The sequence below is a fragment of the Diaphorina citri genome, unplaced genomic scaffold (genome assembly GCF_000475195.1).
Source record: "Diaphorina citri unplaced genomic scaffold, Diaci psyllid genome assembly version 1.1 scaffold631, whole genome shotgun sequence".
Classification (NCBI taxonomy): domain Eukaryota; kingdom Metazoa; phylum Arthropoda; class Insecta; order Hemiptera; family Psyllidae; genus Diaphorina; species Diaphorina citri.
The window spans coordinates 46,081-65,815 of record NW_007378064.1 but is presented as its reverse complement, the minus strand read 5'-3'; the positions used below and the strand labels follow the sequence as shown (position 1 = coordinate 65,815).

Genomic DNA, 19,735 nt, shown 5'->3' with positions numbered 1-19,735 from the left:
GTACGTACATACATACATACGTACAGACCATGGGCTGAAAACCACTTTTTTGGAATCAGGGCACCCCGAAACGGATATTTCCACCCATTTCCCGATTTTGAAAATTTGGACCGATTGCAATACTTTCTCATTACCTTGTATAGGTTCCCTATACGTAAAGGTAATAGAAAGTAAAAATGGAATGAAAATATCTAAATTTGAAAATAGGTATAAGTACCTAAGCTGATACCTATTGAAAAATAGTGATAACAAAATGCGTAGATAGGTACCTATTCGATCTCTTTGAGCCCCTAACCCAAATCCCTATGGTAATAAGCTCACAGCGCGTCGTGCGATATTGGTAGATGACGTCATCACGGGAGTACAGTGTTGTCGCTAGGTATGATATCGGCGTGCTTGAGACTCTCATGTTCCGAGAGCTGTATCTCACGATCTAGTGAACGCATTTTCTTCGTTTTAGTCTCAATATTTTTTTTAATTTTTATAGTTTTTTCTGAGATAATAAAAAAAAATCATGAGAATCACCAATTTAAAAAATACATTGGTAAGTGTCCCTCTTGAAACCTTAAGAACTTAAGTTAGGCACCGTCGAGTGTTGTTCGGACATTCTGGACAAGTGGACAGTAGTTCTGGCGAGGTCACTTTCACAGGATTACTTACTTCTCGACCGGAGGATACAAGAGCCTTGGTTTTCAGCAGATCCAGATTGACTTGGAAAATGGAGGCCACGGACCTCTTCATGTTAGCGGACCAGGGCAACTCGTCTGGTGCAATGTACAGATCTTTGATGTAGCCTCGAGTGTAGTTCACACGGAACGGCTTGTTGAGTAAGGAGGTGTCATTGATGTTGTGACTTCCGGTCACATTGACGATCTTGAATATTTGGGAAAGCAAAATGTCAGAAGTTAGAGTGTGTTTCTTTCGTACACAAACTGCCCACTCTGAGGCTAAGGTGTAGGGAAAAAAACAGTCCTAAAAGTTGGGTTAAGAATGTGTTTCGCAGTTCTTTTGTATTAATAATTACTGTTGTTCACCTTGGAAACATATCAGTTCGATTTCGAATATTGGGTATTGGCGGTATTACCTACAACCTACAAGGTTAGTGAACTGATCATAGAGCGTTTGAAGCTGTATGCTTGATCAATAATGTAGTTTCAAACATAGAAATCATTTTAATCATTTCTATGTATTTTTTTCGTAAAGATCGTCAAAAATAATAAATAATCCGAAAAGATTTTTTTTTTTTTTGAAAGAGATAAAGGCCACTTAGATCATGTTATAGAACATTTTGTTTATCGAGAAATAATGTTTCCATACATTTCTCGCTCACTCTATTTGTGTGGCAAGGAATGATCTGCATCGAAGTCCTGAGAACTCTCCACACATAGTTGACGCCGTCGATCGACCGATCTCGATATATGTCGACTGAAACTGTACACTGCCTCGACAACATAGATTCACCTCGTCCATCGACCATCGATGAACGGCGTCGACCATGTGTGGACACAGTTTTAAACACTTTTACCTGCATCTGAGTGATGTAGTTGTAAGTTTGAATGATGATTTTCGCGTTCATGTGCCACTCGGAAACGATTTTACTAGGCAGCATGGCTCCCGTGTTGAATTTGACCTTCCAGTCAAATACGAATGATCGATCATTGGGGAACAACTGATTTGAAGTTACCCCTTGTAGAACTAGTGCTAATGAAACCACTGAAAAGAGAGATCACAAATATAACACTTATGATTGAGAAGGTTCTTCCTATTTCCCAATCCCCCAAAGGATACACAGATAGGTACGTGGAATCTCAAATTACTGTGCTTCGAAATAAATTTCCACCAGCTTAGTAACCTTAAGCTGTGTCCACACTTAAGTTGACGCCATCGATCGATGTCGACTGAAAACGTACACTGCCTCGACAAGATAAATTCACCTCTTCGATCGACTATGTGTGGAGACAGATTTATAAGCTAGGTAGCGTTAAGTCTTATTAGAGCTACGTCAGTTGGTATTCAAGCTAGGTAGCGCTACGTCTTATTAGAGCTACGTCACGGGCTTGTTTATCGTCCGGAGTGAACTCTATCCTAAACTGGTGCTTTATCCTGTCCTTCCTTCAGGACGATAAGACCTGCGTTATTATGGTTCCCTCTATCAATAGGTAAAAAAATATTAGGTAATACTAATACTTACTCAAAATCCATATGAACCTTCCTGACTTCATTTTGATTTGCTACCGGTGGTTTTTGTGTGGGTAGGTGTATGAACGGAATATTAGTTGGTATTATTACTTCTTCACTAGTATTATCAGGTGATTTTATTGGTTAATTTCTTTCTTTTTGATGGCAGAGACAAAATACACTTTTGAAATTGAAAAAGTTTGGGGTGACATTGATGTCAAAAACATTTTCTTGTTTAGAACAGGTCCAGTGGATCTTTGAATGTTTTTGTGGATCAGAAATTGGTACTTTTCCTCTTTAGGTATCCACAGTTAGAGAGAATATTGCTGCAGTATGCACGAAGCTAACATGTCCAAAGAAATTTGGAACCTTCAAGTTCCAGAACTAGATGGTTATTTATTATTTATTATTAGTACTTCCTAAAAACTACATAGAAACAAAAGCTCCAAATTAAAGCAGCATTCATTGCGGTATTCAAATTAAAGTAGAAGCACTAGGTATAAAAATATTAGAATTAAACGAAAAACAAGCAAAAAATAATACAAATAAAGAAAATGCACTTTTAGGATTAGGACGTTTGAAGTTCACAAAAGTAGGTTTAAATCTATTCAGTATTCTGATGTGTATTCTAATGAATTACATGGTATATTTTATTCAAATTTTATATTAGGAGTTCACAAAAGTAGGTTTAAATCTATTCAGTATTCTGATGTGTATTCTAATGAATTACATGGTATATTTTATTCAAATTTTATATTATTACCTATTGTAACTGAAACCATTTATTGATGGGATCGAATTCCGAGTCAATAAACATTTGAAACCAATCGGTGATGAGTAAGAAAGGTCTGATAACTGATAAACGATGTTAGAACGTTGTAGGAAAGTTTATTGTTCTGTTTAGTCTGTTCGCAATATCAATTCCAATGAATTTATTAGCTACATTACAGGGTGGTACGGTATACAAAAGAGCGCATTTTTTCATAAAGAGGTTCCTTATTATTTCGCAGACGAACTGAAGAGCTATTTCGAGGTCAATCTCCTCGTTAGACGAGATTTTAATTTAATCACAGTTCTAATTAAAAAGTAATTAAATTATTCAATGATTCAAAAAATAAAGCGTAGATTTTCGGTTTACCGGGTCTAATTAAATCTGTATTTCATCCACGATTGAACTTGATCTCCTGTTATTTTGATGTGGCAAACCCCGGCCTTAGCCAGTGAATTTGTATTGTAACGACGTCATAGGGTTCCTAGAAATCATTGAGCCTTAACTTGGAGCTTGGATGGTAGTTTGAATGGGTTAACTTTCGAGTTTTAACTTCTCAGTTCTCAATTATTTTGCCTTTTAAATACACAACCCTAGAAGATACCTTTAAGTGGCAGATAATGCCTCAGGGATCAAGTTCGCCCCGGTTTCGAGTTTACGTTTCCTTTTGCTTTCTCCTTCTTTATAGCATTATCGAATTGTCCTGTTTGTAAAGTCGATCTTTAGCTACATTACAGGGTGGTACGGTATACAAAAGAGCGCATTTTTTCATAAAGAGGTTCCTTATTATTTCGCAGACGAACTGAAGAGTTATTTCGAGGTCAATCTCCTCGTTAGACGAGATTTTAATTTAATCACAGTTCTAATTAAAAAGTAAATAAATTAATCAATAATTCAAAAAAAGCGTAGTTTTTCGGTTTACCGGGTCTAACTAGGTAATTAAATCTGGATTTCATCCACGATTGAACTTGATCTCCTGTTATTCTGATGTGGTAAGCCCCTTAATTAAATCTGTATTTCATCCACGATTGAACTTGATCTCCTGTTATTTTGATGTGGCAAACCCCGGCCTTAGCCAGTGAATTTGTATTGTAACGACGTCATAGGGTTCCTAGAAATCATTGAGCCTTAACTTGGAGCTTGGATGGTAGCTTGAATGGGTTAACTTTCGAGTTTTAACTTCTCAGTTCTCAATTATTTTGCCTTTTAAATACACAACCCTAGAAGTTACCTTTCAGTGGCAGATAATGCCTCAGGCATTAAGTTCACCCCGGTTTCGAGTTTACGTTTCCTTTTGCTTTCTCCTTCTTTATAGCTTTATCGAATTGTCCTGTTTGTAAAGTGATAATCTAAAGAAAGAGGAGGAAATAATACCAAATGAAAACAACAAAATTACTAAAACCATGAATGAATAAGCAATTTATTCTGCGTATCTTTCTCATTATGTTCGAAAAAGCATTCTTACACGATTAATTACAGTTAACAATTTATAGTGAATAAGCAATTTATTCTGCGTATCTTTCTCATTATGTTCGAAAAAGCATTCTTACACGATTAATTACAGTTAACAATTTATAGAATTAATAGGTACAATAACGTAGGCATTCAAGAGAACCTCCCGAAATTAATATGTCTCGAATGTGCATCCTGACCTTGTTTTATTCCAGTTTTCTACATGTATGGAAAATGAAAACGAAAATTATACCTTGAACACCTACGCCTATAGGTATAGCATAACCTATGTCTTATAGGTGGGTAGCATTGGTCAGCCCAGCAAAGTCATAGTCACAGGGAAGAAAATTCCAAATTACCTATAGGAAAATTCAAAGTTGTGTTCCTACCTAGGTACATTACTGAATGATTATGCCCCATAGAAAACCCTCTTGTAAACTTTTTTTTTTTTTTTTTTTTTTTTTTTTTCCTGATTTCTGAAATGTTATTTCAGACTAATTTGACCTGTCAGTTTTGTATTTTTTTTTTATTTATTTTATTTTGTGGGTACACATCTTTTTTTTCGTCTTAGGTACCTTAAGACCTTGTAGAGATCAGGAAATGTGTGTTTTTTTTCATAGAAAAGTGTTTTTTTTTTTTTTTTTTTTCTCTTTTTTAATAAATATTTTGTACAAATTTTACAAAATAATAATACCTACTCAATAAAATAAAATATGTAGAAACATCTGGAGGAAAGTACCTATATTTATTCACGCTCCAGGAGGCAAATTTGAAAACCATACCATAGGCGCACTCTGTTGAGAAAGAGACAAACTTTTATCCAAAGGCTGGAAATGTACAGTGCAAAAACATCGTTGTTTTGAAAAATAAAATAAAATCACCTACCTACAAGGGTAGGTTTATATTTAAGAAACCATAATTATCATCACTGTTAGGTAAGTAATTAAGTAGGTCTGTTTCTACACAATACCAGGTAAATAATATTACAGGTACAATGCAACTATTTACAGATCAAGCTCCACCATGGCCCAAAAATAAATGATAAACACTAATAATAAATACTATAATTATGTATAAAATAGTATACTTGAATTTCTGATGATACACAGTCAAAGTTTCAGGTTCTGATGTTTTCCTTGAAAGAGATAAAGGCCACTTAGATCATGTTATAGAACATTTTGTTTATCGAGAAATAATGTTTCCATACATTTCTCGCTCACTCTACCAGCCTAGTTGGCTTGGTTGGTAGCGGGCCTGCCTTGTAAGCGCTACGCCGCGGGTTCGATTCCCGCCCGGGGCGGATGTTTTCCTCTAATGTACAACTGATATGCACAAGGCTAATGCAATGATCACTAGAATCTTGATAGAGAAGGTAGTTTGGACACCTGATGATAATTCTGAATATTCCTCATCGTACATTTCTGAAATCAAAACAGAGAAAAAAATTGGTTTAGTTAGTTAAAACCATTGAGAAAAGGTTTTATCATTCCGAGATCGAAGAGAAAAGGAGAACACGATTGGAGAAAGTCCGCCATGCCCGCCGTTCCGAGAACGAAACTTATCTGTTTAGGATCAAGTTCGCCCTTGACAGTAATTACGAGGCAGGCACTACCTTCCAAGCTAATCTTATAGGCTGGATTCTAGATTTTTTGCCAAATCAAAAGAAGACCGTCATTTTCAAGGCGTAAAAAGTTCGAGTACTTTGCCAAAAGCAGGAGAAATCCAATCTTCGAAGAAATTTACGTGAACCTATATTTGTGTCATGGCTGGTTGAAGAGGCTGAGGACATGGTTCTCCAAAACAACCACTGCTCAGAGCGGCCGTCAATAAGAAAAGATCGCCAACATTTGAAAGATATAGGTTGCTTCCTGATGTCACTTACCTTGTTGTGTTGCTTGCTGAATCAATGCAGGATCACCGATTTCGTTTGGCTCCAAATTTTTGTACTTTCGATTTTTACCTGGGAAAGATGAAAGGGAAAGGTTATCAAAGGAACTTGTTTACCATAACAAAGCGCCATAAACCTGGACAGTAGACAGAAAAATCCACATATTGTCAAGTACAAAATACCGTCAGAAAATTTGAATCGTTTAGTTACCCACCAAAATTTCTGATGGCTACCCACCAAAATTTTCCACTGCCACCAGAAATCACATATTTCTGCATCAGACCTACCTCGGTGACATAGTAGTCAAAGCCCTCGCTTCCTAAAAAGGAGGGCTCGGTTTCAGAAAAGGTTAGCCATTCCTAATATCAACTTACTTTTGTATTTCGGTTTCGGAGTAATCTTGGGCCTGTCCGAATATGGCACAGCTGCAGGACAAAGGACATCGAGTTAATATTAGGAAGAAGTTAGAGATGAAGTCATTTTCATGAATTTCGGAAGACATCATCGTCAAAACATAAAGATAATTTTCTCATTAGGGCGTGATTGGACCTTTGCTGGTCTCACAGGAATCTTTTAATTCCGAGTAAGTTCTGCATCTGTTCAATGCACTATCTACCAGTTAGAAACTTCAATGAATTTCGGTAGCATAAAAAAAGAGTTTAAAAAGTGGACGTTTTTCAGGTGATGATGTCGATCAACCATAGTGTTGTAGATTATCCACTATTATTTATACATGGTTCTTTAAAGAGAATTTTCTCATTAGGGCATGATTGGACCTTTGCAGGAATCCTTTAATTCGGGGTGAGTTCTACATTATTTGTCCATTGAACTATATATGCCTGATATAACAATAAATTTTGGTGGCATAAGAAAAAGTTTATAGGCATTTTGATGTTCTTCGACGAACGTGTAGAGTCGTAGACGCTTTGCCGTTTTCATAATATCCACTATTATTATTCATACATGGTTCTCCAAATACTTACGATAGATCTTGATGGTCCCATCCATTTCGCCCAGAGAGTTTTTGGATATGCACTTATAAGCACCGTAGTCCGCGGACGTCAAAGTCTTGATAATGAGCTTCATGTGAATCTTGTAGGAGAATTCTGTCCTGATTGTCTCGTATTTTGTGCCTGAAATCAGAGTTGAATTCAAACTTTGAAAAGGGAAGATGTAATGAAGATAGTGGTTGGGTGGAAGAGCTCCTTTAGGAGAAAAAGATCGAATACAACGTCCGATTTGAATTAATTGAATCGCAGGCAATCAGATTGTCAAAGAAATCGTTCGCCACCCCTGTTCGACAGGGTCATTTAAAATTAAAGAGTGTTTGTTTGTTAACCTGTAAACCCTTGGGTTAAACATTTGATCAATCTAAAGCTGAGCCATCATGTAACTATGTGGATATTCCAAGGCCCACGAATATAACCTTACTCCTCTCATCTTCATAATATTCAGTGTCACTTTGCCTCTCGAAACTTTTTTGTTTGTTAACCTGTAAACCCTTGGGTTAAACATTTGATCAATCTAAAGCTGAGCCATCATGTAACTATGTGGATATTCCAAGGCCCATGAATATAACCTTACTCCTTTCATCTTCATAATATTCAGTGTCACTTTGCCTCTCGAAACTTTTTCACTTCTTTGTTTATTTTTCCCAACACAATTTCAGTTTCTTCTTTCTTGATCCCTTAAGAATTAACTTTATTTTGTTGTGACTGAATATGATAATTGTTTTTTCCCTGTGATTTCCATGAAGATAAGTTCATGCCTGAGATAAGTAAACTCAAGTTGGGATAAAACTCCTCTCACAATTCTTACAGCGTAGGCGAGGAAAAATCTCATCTCATGTTAAGCTTTCTGGATTGATCCCTCCACTTAGATGTTGTCAGTTATCAGTGCTAATGCTGGCCAAATCTAAGAACCCTTTCTGTAGTTCAATTTGTTTTTGATCCCAGATGTACCTAGGTTTTGCAGACCGACACCGAAGCGAATACAATAGTCCGTCCACTATACCTTTTATTATTAGTAATAATAAAGGAAGGACGGACTAAAAAGAGGTTATTTCTCGAAAGTAGATAACAGGTTGAATAAGAGGGAATGACGTACTGGATTTGATGACGTTGATTACCTATTATTCTTGCTATTGAGTTTTCCATTTGTCTTGTATGAATTACACCTACATGGATTTTCCTCCACTTTTACCAGATAATGCTTACGAGTATTTATGTATATTGCTCGAACAGGACTAAAGAGTCCTATTACCCCAGCAGTAGGCTATACTACCATTATTGTGGTCAATTTCTCAAACTACATATGTACGTTGTACATGAAATTTCATATCTTAATCTTAATAAACAAAATTAGAGAACCTTTTCAATGGAAACGTAGAAAAAGATATAACATTTTTTCAAAATAAGAAACAGCGAGAAGTTATACTATGAAAATAACCCGAAATTCGACTAAATTGTTGCATATGGCATACTCAGAAACATGTACATGTGTAGGCTTGCCAAATATCCAAAATGTCGATTCGGGACGCGAATCCGCGAACATGATTGCCAAATCCGCGAAAATGTAAGGAGTTGAAATCTCTCTCTTTTTTCTTTCTTTTCTATTTTGTAACGTAGCGTGAAGTAGAAAGTATGATTTTCAGGACGAAAATATAAGAAAATAATGGACGAACCGAATGAAATAGTGGGAAGCTGGAAAGAAGAGAAAGATAATGCAAAGATGATGAAGGAATAGAGAATGAAGAGCTGAAGATGATGAAAAAGAAGGTGAAAAGAGGGAATCACGTAAGTACTAGAATAGCAGAGAGCTCCCAATAATCCCACATTTTATCATAGGTATCAAACAAAGAACCTCTTTTACGCCCTAAACAACCTCTCTACTACGTTAACCATTTCGCCCAGAGAGTTTTTGGATATGCACTTATAAGCACCGTAGTCCGCGGACGTCAAAGTCTTGATAATGAGCTTCATGTGAATTTTGTAGGAGAATTCTGTCCTGATTGTCTCGTATTTTGTGCCTGAAATCAGAGTTGAATTCAAACATTGAAAAGCGAAGATGTAATGAAGATAGTGGTTGGGTGGAAGAGCTCCTTTAGGAGAAAAAGATCGAATACAACGTCCGATTTGAATTAATTCCGCGAGCATAATCGCAAAATCCGCGAACAAAATCGCGAAATCCGCGAGCATAATCGCATACAACGTCCGATTTGAATTAATTGAATCGCAGGCAATCAGATTGTCAAAGAAATCGTTCGCCACCCCTGTTCGACAGGGTCATTTAAAATTAAAGAGTGTTTGTTTGTTAACCTGTAAACCCTTGTGTTAAACATTTGATCAATCTAAAGCTGAGCCATCATGTAATTATGTGGATATTCCAAGGCCCATGAATATAACCTTACTCCTCTCATCTTCATAATATTCAGTGTCACTTTGCCTCTCGAAACTTTTGCACTTCTTTGTTTATTTTTTCCCAACACAATTTCAGTTTTTTCTTTCTTGATCCCTTAAGAATTAACTTTATTTTGTTGTGACTGAATATGATAATTGTTTTTTCCCTGTGATTTCCATGAAGATAAGTTCATGCCTGAGATAAGTAAACTCAAGTTGGGATAAAACTCCTCTCACAATTCTTACAGCGTAGGCGAGGAAAAATCTCATCTCATGTTAAGCTTTCTGGATTGATCCCTCCACATAGAAGTTGTCAGTTATCAGTGCTAATGCTAGCCAAATCTAAGAACCCTTTCTGTAGTTCAATTTGTTTTTGATCCCAGATGTACCTAGGTTTTGACTCGTCGTGTCATTTGCTAAAACTTAGTCACCCTGTATAATTTAAGAGAAAAGTAAAAGAGTTGATATCATCCAGGTATATCGGAAGACGGAACCTTCTCCCGTTGAAGAATCATACAAAAGTAGTATTTTTAGTCTTTCCTCTCTTTTGGCAAGTAATTTCAATTAAATTTCATAAAATAAAAGATCCATTTTCAAAAAACGAGAAGTCTTTCTTTCAAATGAGAGGAACTTCTTCACAGAAAGACGAAAAAAAAAAAAAAACTTTTTGAGAAATGAAAATATTTCTATAATTTTTCTTATCACGACATTTTTCTTCTCCGTCTCCTCCTTTTAAAATGTTTCTTTGACAAATTCAATGTTGGAGCAAAAAAATGTAATGAAAACTTACAGGGAAATCTTCGCTAACCAAAGTTACAGGAGCCGGTTTAGATACCTACATAAATATGTACTGGAAAAGGTAGGTGCATGATAACTTGCTAATAGAAAGTTGCTATCTGTACATACTATGTCTGCCATTGTATTGACGGTCTTCCCCAGCGTGACAATACAACAAGAATAATATAATAAATCTTCTTTCGAATACAATAAGCTCTGGTTGAAAATAAACATGAAATATTATATGGAGCAGTGCCATTTCTGTTATTAACATACAGACTTACAGGGTGTTTATTGGGCAGATGTGTGCCAAATCGATCAAGTAAATAACTGTATCTTCTAGGAAAAAATGAGTTGTATTTCTCTTTGGGAAATGGAAATGATTCCGATGGCGTACCATCCTGGATTTCCTATCATTTAGTACAGAAGCTACCACGCCAAAAGAGGAGAAGCGAGCTTTAGAAGAGGAAACATTCCGAAAGGAAAACACAACTATGTTGGACTATCTTTTACATATACAGGTATGTACATATTTTTCAAAGGAATCACTTTAATAATAATGTCTAGTCCCAATACCTTGTGGAGGTCTAAGGCATAGATTTCCTGTCTGTGAGATTGAATTCGAATTCTTGGAGTTGTATGAATCGGGTCGAAGAGTAGGGTAGAAAAGGATTTTCTTTTTCAAGATTAAGATTACAATAAACATTGATTCCTTTTTAATTCCCACACCCTGTATGTAATGCAACATAATACAGTACATATATGTAACAATGGTTTATTATGTGCGGAAAACTCAAGTGAAATGTAGAAACTATGGCGGAGGTTTACCATTAATTTGGATACAAACACCGTCAAATATTTCGAACATCCATCGGATATTGGATTATGTTTCCAGTGAATTCAAGAGTTTGGGTGCCTATGTATTCAATTTGGTTATGAAATAGTCAGAAACCTCTTTTGCTGATACAACAAGTTTAGAATTACGTGTTGTTGTCATATTTGTCTGACATTTTGTCATTAGGAATTTCTTCTTTTCAAACCTTAAAGATCTTTTGAAAAAAAAGAAGAAGAAGAAGAAGAAGAAAAAGAAGAAGAAGAAGAAGAAGAAGATGAAAAAAAAAAAAAAAAAACAATGGGATATAAATAAATATGCAGAAAAAAGAAAATAAATAAGAAAAATCAGGAGATACTTAACCTGTATCTAAGAGATGTGCAAATGAAAACAATGAAATAAGAAATAGGTAGGTACCTACCTAATCGAACAAAAAATTCAAAGTGTCAAAAATTTAACGTGCGCCATCAAGTTTGGCATTAAAAGGAAGGAAAGCATCAGACATTAAGTAGGGCGTTCCTCGAATTCATGATGTCAGTCACCATTACTCAACTGATAGCTTCCTCAGCTGTAATGACTTCACTATCGCTGAATTTGTACTTTTAGTGGGCCATTAGAGGAGGTTATGTCTCAATTAATATCCGTAGTGGGACTAGTGGGTAGTGGGCCATTAGAAACAAAAGGAGGTTATGTCTCAATTAATATCCGTAGTGGGCATTAGAGTTAAGTAGGGCGTTCCTCGAATTCATGATGTCAGTCACCATTACTCAACTGATAGCTTCCTCAGCTGTAATGACTTCACTATCGCTGACTTTGTACTTTTAGTGGGCCATTAGAAACAAAAGGAGGTTATGTCTCAATTAATATCCGTAGTGGGACTAGTGGGTAGTGGGCCATTAGAAACAAAAGGAAGTTATGTCTCAATTAATATCCGTAGTGGGCATTAGAGACAAAAAGAGGTTATTTCTCGAAAGTAGATAACAGGTTGAATAAGAGGGAATGACGCATACAAACAAATACAGTTTTTTATGTACCTGCCTATGATTTCACCTGGTAAGAAATAATTCACGAGCTCTCCAAAGGTTGTAAAGAAGAGTTCATTCATGAATATTAAATTTCATACAAGATTCATAATTGTAGGCACAACAGAAAACTACCCGAAGTGTACACAAACATAGCCCATAATGGGTCTGTAACACACCCCGTCTACCTACTGTGTATACACAGGTAGGTATTATACAAAACCTTGGGTTTCCTCAGTATGGAGGCATGTTTGGTTTCGTCTTCGATATTATCCTTTTTGTCTTCTAGCCACAAAAGATCCTGTAAGAATATTTGAAGAATATTATATGCGTTGTCGATTGTTTGAACCATCCGATCACTGGAGAACAAACGGCTCAAAATATTTCCACTACTTTAAAGGGACTTTTTGTCCCTTACTGGCAGTTTAAACAAGATAGGTATACCTACATGGTATTATTTGATTCCAGATTCTATACACAATACATGATGTGAAGAATATTATAACAAGGAAATTCAAAATATGCGTTGTCGATTGTTTGAACCATCCGATCACTGTACAACAAACGGCTCAAAATAGTTCCACTACTTCAAAGGGACTTTTTATCCCTTACTGGCAGTTTAAACAAGATAGGTACATTCGATTTTGGTATTATTCGATTCCAGATTCCATACACAATACATGAATGTACCTAGTTGTGCCTACGCTACGGCAAGTGTAAACCTTAAATATTTATGGTTATAACAGCACAAAAAGAATAATACAAGTATCAAGGTTACTAACCTCACATTGAGCAAGAAGCTCTTCCGTGGGATGTCTCAAATAGAACGGAAAAGTTGACAAAAGTCTTTGAGCAATGTACCCTCTGACTTTGCCAGTTTTAATCAAGTCTTTGATGAATATAACCGATGAGTTAGAACCAATTTGCGGTAGTAGGTCCCAGAAGAGATGCCTGAAAAGTGAAAACAAAACAAAGGTATGATAATGGGTCAAGATACGAAAATAATTTTTTGGTGGCAAATTGTGGGCAACATGTGTTTACCAATCAAATTCTGTGTTTCATTATTATATTATTGGTACTGGTACTGTCATTAGTGTCATTACCCACTCTAATCTCTAATAGGTGACTATCTCTCGGATACCATAAGAAAGTATCTCTAATTTGACAACCATACTTACTGTATTGTTTCTTGAGAGTAGCTAGTCCCGAGGGTGATATTGTTGTATAAGATGTCCCAATCTGGTGTTTCCAGCCACCACATCAAGTCGAGAACCTCAAGAGCAGTCTCGTTGTCCAGTCCTTTGATACCGATTTCCCATTCCAAACTGTCACAGATCTCACTCAGCAGGGCTTGCACCTGGAAATCATTTCACGAAGGAATTTTGAGATTTTCGCATTATAATTGTGCTAGCATAATATTTAGTATCAAAATATTTCCCTTCTATGTATTTGTGTACATTCAAAATTCTAAATTAGTTGATATTGGATATGTATAAAAAAGTTCAAAGGATTTTTGCAGAAGACTACCCAAAAGCATTGATTTTCCCGAGATTTTCCAGGAGATCATGATGGGTAATAGAAGACCATTGCAGCACTGTGAGGAACAAAAGAAACAAAACAGTAGTAATACCCTAATTACCCAACCAACGATATTTTGTTATTGCGTACCTATAAATACCTACAATTTATAACTCATTCCAAACTGTCACAGATCTCACTCAGCAGGGCTTGCACCTGGAAATCATTTCACGAAGGAATTTTGAGATTTTCGCATTATAATTTTATTGTGCTAGCATAATATTTAGTATCAAAATATTTCCCTTCTATGTATTTGTGTACATTCTAAATTAGTTGATATTGGATATGTATAAAAAAGTTCAAAGGATTTTTGCAGAAGACAACCCAAAAGCATTGATTTTCCCGAGATTTTCCAGGAGATCATGGGTAATAGAAGACCATTGCAGCACTGTGAGGAACAAAAGAAACAAAACAGCTAGTAGTAATACCCTAATTACCCAACCAACGATATTTTGTTATTGCGTTCCTATAAATACCTACAATTTATAACCTACTAATGTACAATACAGAATTTTGTGAATTTCCTCACTCACCTTCTCTAGAAGGATGCCATCTCCAGGCTTATATCCATAGATAGGATCAACATCACTCAGTGGTTCATACGGAATATTTGTCCTTATGGCATTGCTGACGTCTGCTATATTCGGTGAAGGTTTGTCTAGAGACTGAGAGTCTTCCAAAGTCAGATATTGTCTGAAAATTGTCGGTGATTGAGATAAATATCAAGCTAGATAGGTAGGTATTTATTCTTAATTACTAATTTTATTTTAAGATTATAAGCAGATACTTTCAGCATATTATTACATTTAGAGCCCCCAAAATATTACTGCGGGGCGTAAGAAGTATAGGTTCTATTTCGATTGGTAGGTAGGTAGGTACATGGGCTACATTCATTGTTTCATTCGTACCTTCGTTTCGTCTCAGCTTGAGCAAAAGAGCCTGAAGTGAGGTCCACAGTCCACAGAACTACTAGTGATATACGCCAAAGGTCCAAATTGTCCACTAGTGCTACTCAATAATCATCAAAAACTTACTTGATATAGATGTGATGCACTTCGGCCTGGGCTTGGAAAGGTTGAAATTCGATGACTCCTGATCCAACGATATTCTGAATAAGGTCTGGCTCAGCCAGGGAAAAGTTCATTGTCCTTTCGCTCAAAGATAGACTGCCTTCCTGAAATTGATTCACAATGTTCACATTGTTTTCAATTTGTTGGGAAAAGTACGCAGGAGTCTATCAGGGTACATACTTGAGTTTAATAGCAGATCTACAGAAGTTGGTGGTAGGTACGAGATAAGTACTCGTACGAGTACTTTATCCCAGTCGTTGATTTCAACTTTTGTGTTCTTGAACTTTTGTTTCTTTCTTCCTTCAGATTGGTGAATTCGGTCTGATAAAAAACAAGTGGTGAATTCGGTCTGATAAAGAACAAGAAAACTGCTTTCGTCGTAATTGGCACATTATTTCAGTGACCTAGAACACCTAGGTAGTTGAATTTGTTGGAAACTTACAATAAAACTGCTTGAACAGTCATACTGGGGAGAGTTTTGCCAATGGTTGATCGGACGATTGATGCAACTCTGGAGGTTGACAGTTTTGTGAAGAGACAGTTTGTCATCGTCAGACTGTTGTATGACGTAGTCGATGTCACAATCACCGTATATTGTTTCCTATCACGAGAACAAGAACAGTTAGTTATTTAGATATCTCAATTTACAACTTGTAGATTTGAAATACATAATTACATATGGATCTATGATGTTTGAAGGGTTTTCTGTTCCAAAGAGACAAACAGCAATACATTAACCAATAATGTATAAACGGAAAAAAATATTACCCGTGGACTCTAGAGTTGCCATATACAACCTTTTTTGCTGCGGACCATTTTTGAGTGTTCCAAACTTCACGCTTTTGATTTTCCCGAGATTTTCCAGGAGATCATGATGGGTAATAGAAGACCATTGCAGCACTGTGAGGAACAAAAGAAACAAAACAGTAGTAATACCCTAATTACCCAACCAACGATATTTTGTTATTGCGTACCTATAAATACCTACAATTTATAACTTACTAATGTACAATACAGAATTTTGTGAATTTCCTCACTCACCTTCTCTAGAAGGATGCCATCTCCAGGCTTATATCCATAGATAGGATCAACATCACTCAGTGGTTCATACGGAATATTTGTCCTTATGGCATTGCTGACGTCTGCTATATTCGGTGAAGGTTTGTCTAGAGACTGAGAGTCTTCCAAAGTCAGATATTGTCTGAAAATTGTCGGTGATTGAGATAAATATCAAGCTAGATAGGTAGGTATTTATTCTTAATTACTAATTTTATTTTAAGATTATAAGCAGATACTTTCAGCATATTATTACATTTAGAGCCCCCAAAATATTACTGCGGGGCGTAAGAAGTATAGGTTCTATTTCGATTGGTAGGTAGGTAGGTACATGGGCTACATTCATTGTTTCATTCGTACCTTCGTTTCGTCTCAGCTTGAGCAAAAGAGCCTGAAGTGAGGTCCACAGTCCACAGAACTACTAGTGATATACGCCAAAGGTCCAAATTGTCCACTAGTGCTACTCAATAATCATCAAAAACTTACTTGATATAGATGTGATGCACTTCGGCCTGGGCTTGGAAAGGTTGAAATTCGATGACTCCTGATCCAACGATATTCTGAATAAGGTCTGGCTCAGCCAGGGAAAAGTTCATTGTCCTTTCGCTCAAAGATAGACTGCCTTCCTGAAATTGATTCACAATGTTCACATTGTTTTCAATTTGTTGGGAAAAGTACGCAGGAGTCTATCAGGGTACATACTTGAGTTTAATAGCAGATCTACAGAAGTTGGTGGTAGGTACGAGATAAGTACTCGTACGAGTACTTTATCCCAGTCGTTGATTTCAACTTTTGTGTTCTTGAACTTTTGTTTCTTTCTTCCTTCAGATTGGTGAATTCGGTCTGATAAAAAACAAGTGGTGAATTCGGTCTGATAAAGAACAAGAAAACTGCTTTCGTCGTAATTGGCACATTATTTCAGTGACCTAGAACACCTAGGTAGTTGAATTTGTTGGAAACTTACAATAAAACTGCTTGAACAGTCATACTGGGGAGAGTTTTGCCAATGGTTGATCGGACGATTGATGCAACTCTGGAGGTTGACAGTTTTGTGAAGAGACAGTTTGTCATCGTCAGACTGTTGTATGACGTAGTCGATGTCACAATCACCGTATATTGTTTCCTATCACGAGAACAAGAACAGTTAGTTATTTAGATATCTCAATTTACAACTTGTAGATTTGAAATACATAATTACATATGGATCTATGATGTTTGAAGGGTTTTCTGTTCCAAAGAGACAAACAGCAATACATTAACCAATAATGTATAAACGGAAAAAAATAATACCCGTGGACTCTAGAGTTGCCATATACAACCTTTTTTGCTGCGGACCATTTTTGAGTGTTCCAAACTTCACGCTTGCCACAATTTAAAAAAATACATTGGTAAGTGTCCCTCTTGAAACCTTAAAAACTTAAGTTAGGCACCGTCGGATTTTCTTCGTTTTAGTCTCAATATTTTTTTTAATTTTTATAGTTTTTTCTGAGATAATAAAAAAAAATCATGAGAATCACCAATTTAAAAAATACATTGGTAAGTGTCCCTCTTGAAACCTTAAGAACTTAAGTTAGGCACCGTCGAGTGTTGTTCGGACATTCTGGACAAGTGGACAGTAGTTCTGGCGAGGTCACTTTCACAGGATTACTTACTTCTCGACCGGAGGATACAAGAGCCTTGGTTTTCAGCAGATCCAGATTGACTTGGAAAATGGAGGCCACGGACCTCTTCATGTTAGCGGACCAGGGCAACTCGTCTGGTGCAATGTACAGATCTTTGATGTAGCCTCGAGTGTAGTTCACACGGAACGGCTTGTTGAGTAAGGAGGTGTCATTGATGTTGTGACTTCCGGTCACATTGACGATCTTGAATTATTGGGAAAGCAAAACATGTCAGGAGTTAGAATGTGTTTCTTTCGTACACAAACTGCCCACTCTGAGGCTTAGGTGTAGGGGAAAAAACAGTCCTATGCCTCGAGTGTAGTTCACACGGAACGGCTTGTTGAGTAAGGAGGTGTCATTGATGTTGTGACTTCCGGTCACATTGACGATCTTGAATATTTGGGAAAGCAAAATGTCAGAAGTTAGAGTGTGTTTCTTTCGTACACAAACTGCCCACTCTGAGGCTAAGGTGTAGGGAAAAAAACAGTCCTAAAAGTTGGGTTAAGAATGTGTTTCGCAGTTCTTTTGTATTAATAATTACTGTTGTTCACCTTGGAAACATATCAGTTCGATTTCGAATATTGGGTATTGGCGGTATTACCTACAACCTACAAGGTTAGTGAACTGATCATAGAGCGTTTGAAGCTGTATGCTTGATCAATAATGTAGTTTCAAACATAGATTACATAGAAATCATTTCTTTCACAACTACTCAACAGGTCAGACTTGACAGCAACCCTACACACCATAAAGCATGTCGCACTAGAAGACTTGATCAAGCATCTATTATATTATTATTATCATAAGAACTACATGCATTACATGTGTATAGATTCGGATTGGACTTCTATGTATTTGGAGTCTATCATATCTATGACCTCAAAACTAGTCCAACAGGTCAGACTTGACAGCAACCCTACACACCATAAAGCATGTCGCACTAGAAGACTTGATCAAGCATCTATTATATTATTATTATTATATTATCATAAGAACTACATGCATTACATATGTATAGATTCGGGATTGGACTTCTATGTATTTGGAGTCTATCATATCTATGACCTCAAAACTAGTGTTATCTGTTTCTTGGTTGGTAGCGCGCCTGCCTTGTAAGCGCTAGGCCGCGGGTTCGATTCCCGCCCGGGGCGGATTTTATCCTGATGAATACAAACAAATACAGTTTTTTATGTACCTGCCTATGATTTCACCTGGTAAGAAATAATTCACGAGCTCTCCAAAGGTTGTAAAGAAGTTCATTCATGAATACCTACTTCATACAAGATTCATAATTGTAGGCACAACAGAAAACTACCTGAAGTGTACACAAACATAGCCCATATTGGGTCTGTAACACACCCCGTCTACCTCTGTGTATACACAGGTAGGTATTATACACAACCTTGGGTTTAAGAAATTACCTCTAATTTGACAACCATACTTACTGTATTGTTTCTTGAGAGTAGCTAGTCCCGAGGGTGATATTGTTGTATAAGATGTCCCAATCTGGTGTTTCCAGCCACCACATCAAGTCGAGAACCTCTTGGGTTTCCCCCATGAACATTGAATGAAAAGCGCTCTACTCAATTTGATACTTACTGGTAGTTTTTGTCATGGGTCTGGAAAGCTTGCTTGACAATGACAAGGGAATCAGCAATGCGGGCGTCATCTTGGCAGTCGAATACCAAAGTTCCAAGCCGAGCTCCCAAGTCCCTTGATTCAACTGACCAATCCTAAAATCAGTGACAAACCAGAATTGGATTAAAAACATAAATTCAGACAGCAATCTTTGAAATCCTTGAAATTTAACATCAAAGTTAAGGATACACAGATAGGTACGTGGAATCTCAAATTACTGTGCTTCGAAATAAATTTCCACCAGCTTAGTAACCTTAAGCTGTGTCCACACTTAAGTTGACGCCATCGATCGATGTCGACTGAAAACGTACACTGCCTCGACAAGATAAATTCACCTCTTCGATCGACTATGTGTGGAGACAGATTTATAAGCTAGGTAGCGTTAAGTCTTATTAGAGCTACGTCAGTTGGTATTC

The 19,735-nt window shown here is 36.7% G+C and overlaps 2 protein-coding genes across 6 annotated transcripts in view; both read right to left on the bottom strand.

Moving 5' to 3' along the window:
- LOC103510669 overlaps positions 1 to 17,904 on the bottom strand; it is a 26,425-nt gene extending 8,521 nt beyond the window's left edge. Inside the window, exons 1-11 of the mRNA XM_026824669.1 lie at positions 17,673 to 17,904; positions 16,985 to 17,143; positions 16,507 to 16,646; positions 15,953 to 16,165; positions 15,855 to 15,864; positions 15,407 to 15,565; positions 14,929 to 15,068; positions 14,428 to 14,587; positions 13,495 to 13,673; positions 13,095 to 13,267; positions 4,789 to 4,800 (exon numbers count right to left, since the gene is read on the bottom strand). Of these exons, the coding sequence (XP_026680470.1) occupies positions 4,789 to 4,800; positions 13,095 to 13,267; positions 13,495 to 13,673; positions 14,428 to 14,587; positions 14,929 to 15,068; positions 15,407 to 15,565; positions 15,855 to 15,864; positions 15,953 to 16,165; positions 16,507 to 16,646; positions 16,985 to 17,143; positions 17,673 to 17,753 (1,426 nt within the window). The 5' untranslated portion in view covers positions 17,754 to 17,904. The remainder of the gene's footprint in view (positions 1 to 4,788; positions 4,801 to 13,094; positions 13,268 to 13,494; positions 13,674 to 14,427; positions 14,588 to 14,928; positions 15,069 to 15,406; positions 15,566 to 15,854; positions 15,865 to 15,952; positions 16,166 to 16,506; positions 16,647 to 16,984; positions 17,144 to 17,672) is intronic.
- On the bottom strand, positions 553 to 3,065 carry LOC113468046. 5 transcript variants are annotated; one of them, XM_026824676.1, is made up of 4 exons: positions 2,942 to 3,065; positions 2,192 to 2,547; positions 1,526 to 1,713; positions 553 to 873 (listed from the first exon to the last, which is right to left on the bottom strand). In XM_026824676.1, the coding sequence occupies exons 2-4, from the start codon at positions 2,220 to 2,222 to the stop codon at positions 574 to 576; spliced, it is 519 nt and encodes a 172-aa protein (XP_026680477.1). In that variant the 5' UTR covers positions 2,223 to 2,547; positions 2,942 to 3,065; the 3' UTR covers positions 553 to 573. The 5 variants fall into 5 exon arrangements, with proteins under 5 accessions (XP_026680477.1, XP_026680475.1, XP_026680476.1 ...); XM_026824674.1 differs by having other exon boundaries at positions 2,192 to 2,597; positions 2,942 to 3,052; XM_026824675.1 differs by having other exon boundaries at positions 2,192 to 2,562; positions 2,942 to 3,047.
- Positions 17,905 to 19,735: the final 1,831 nt, after the last annotated feature.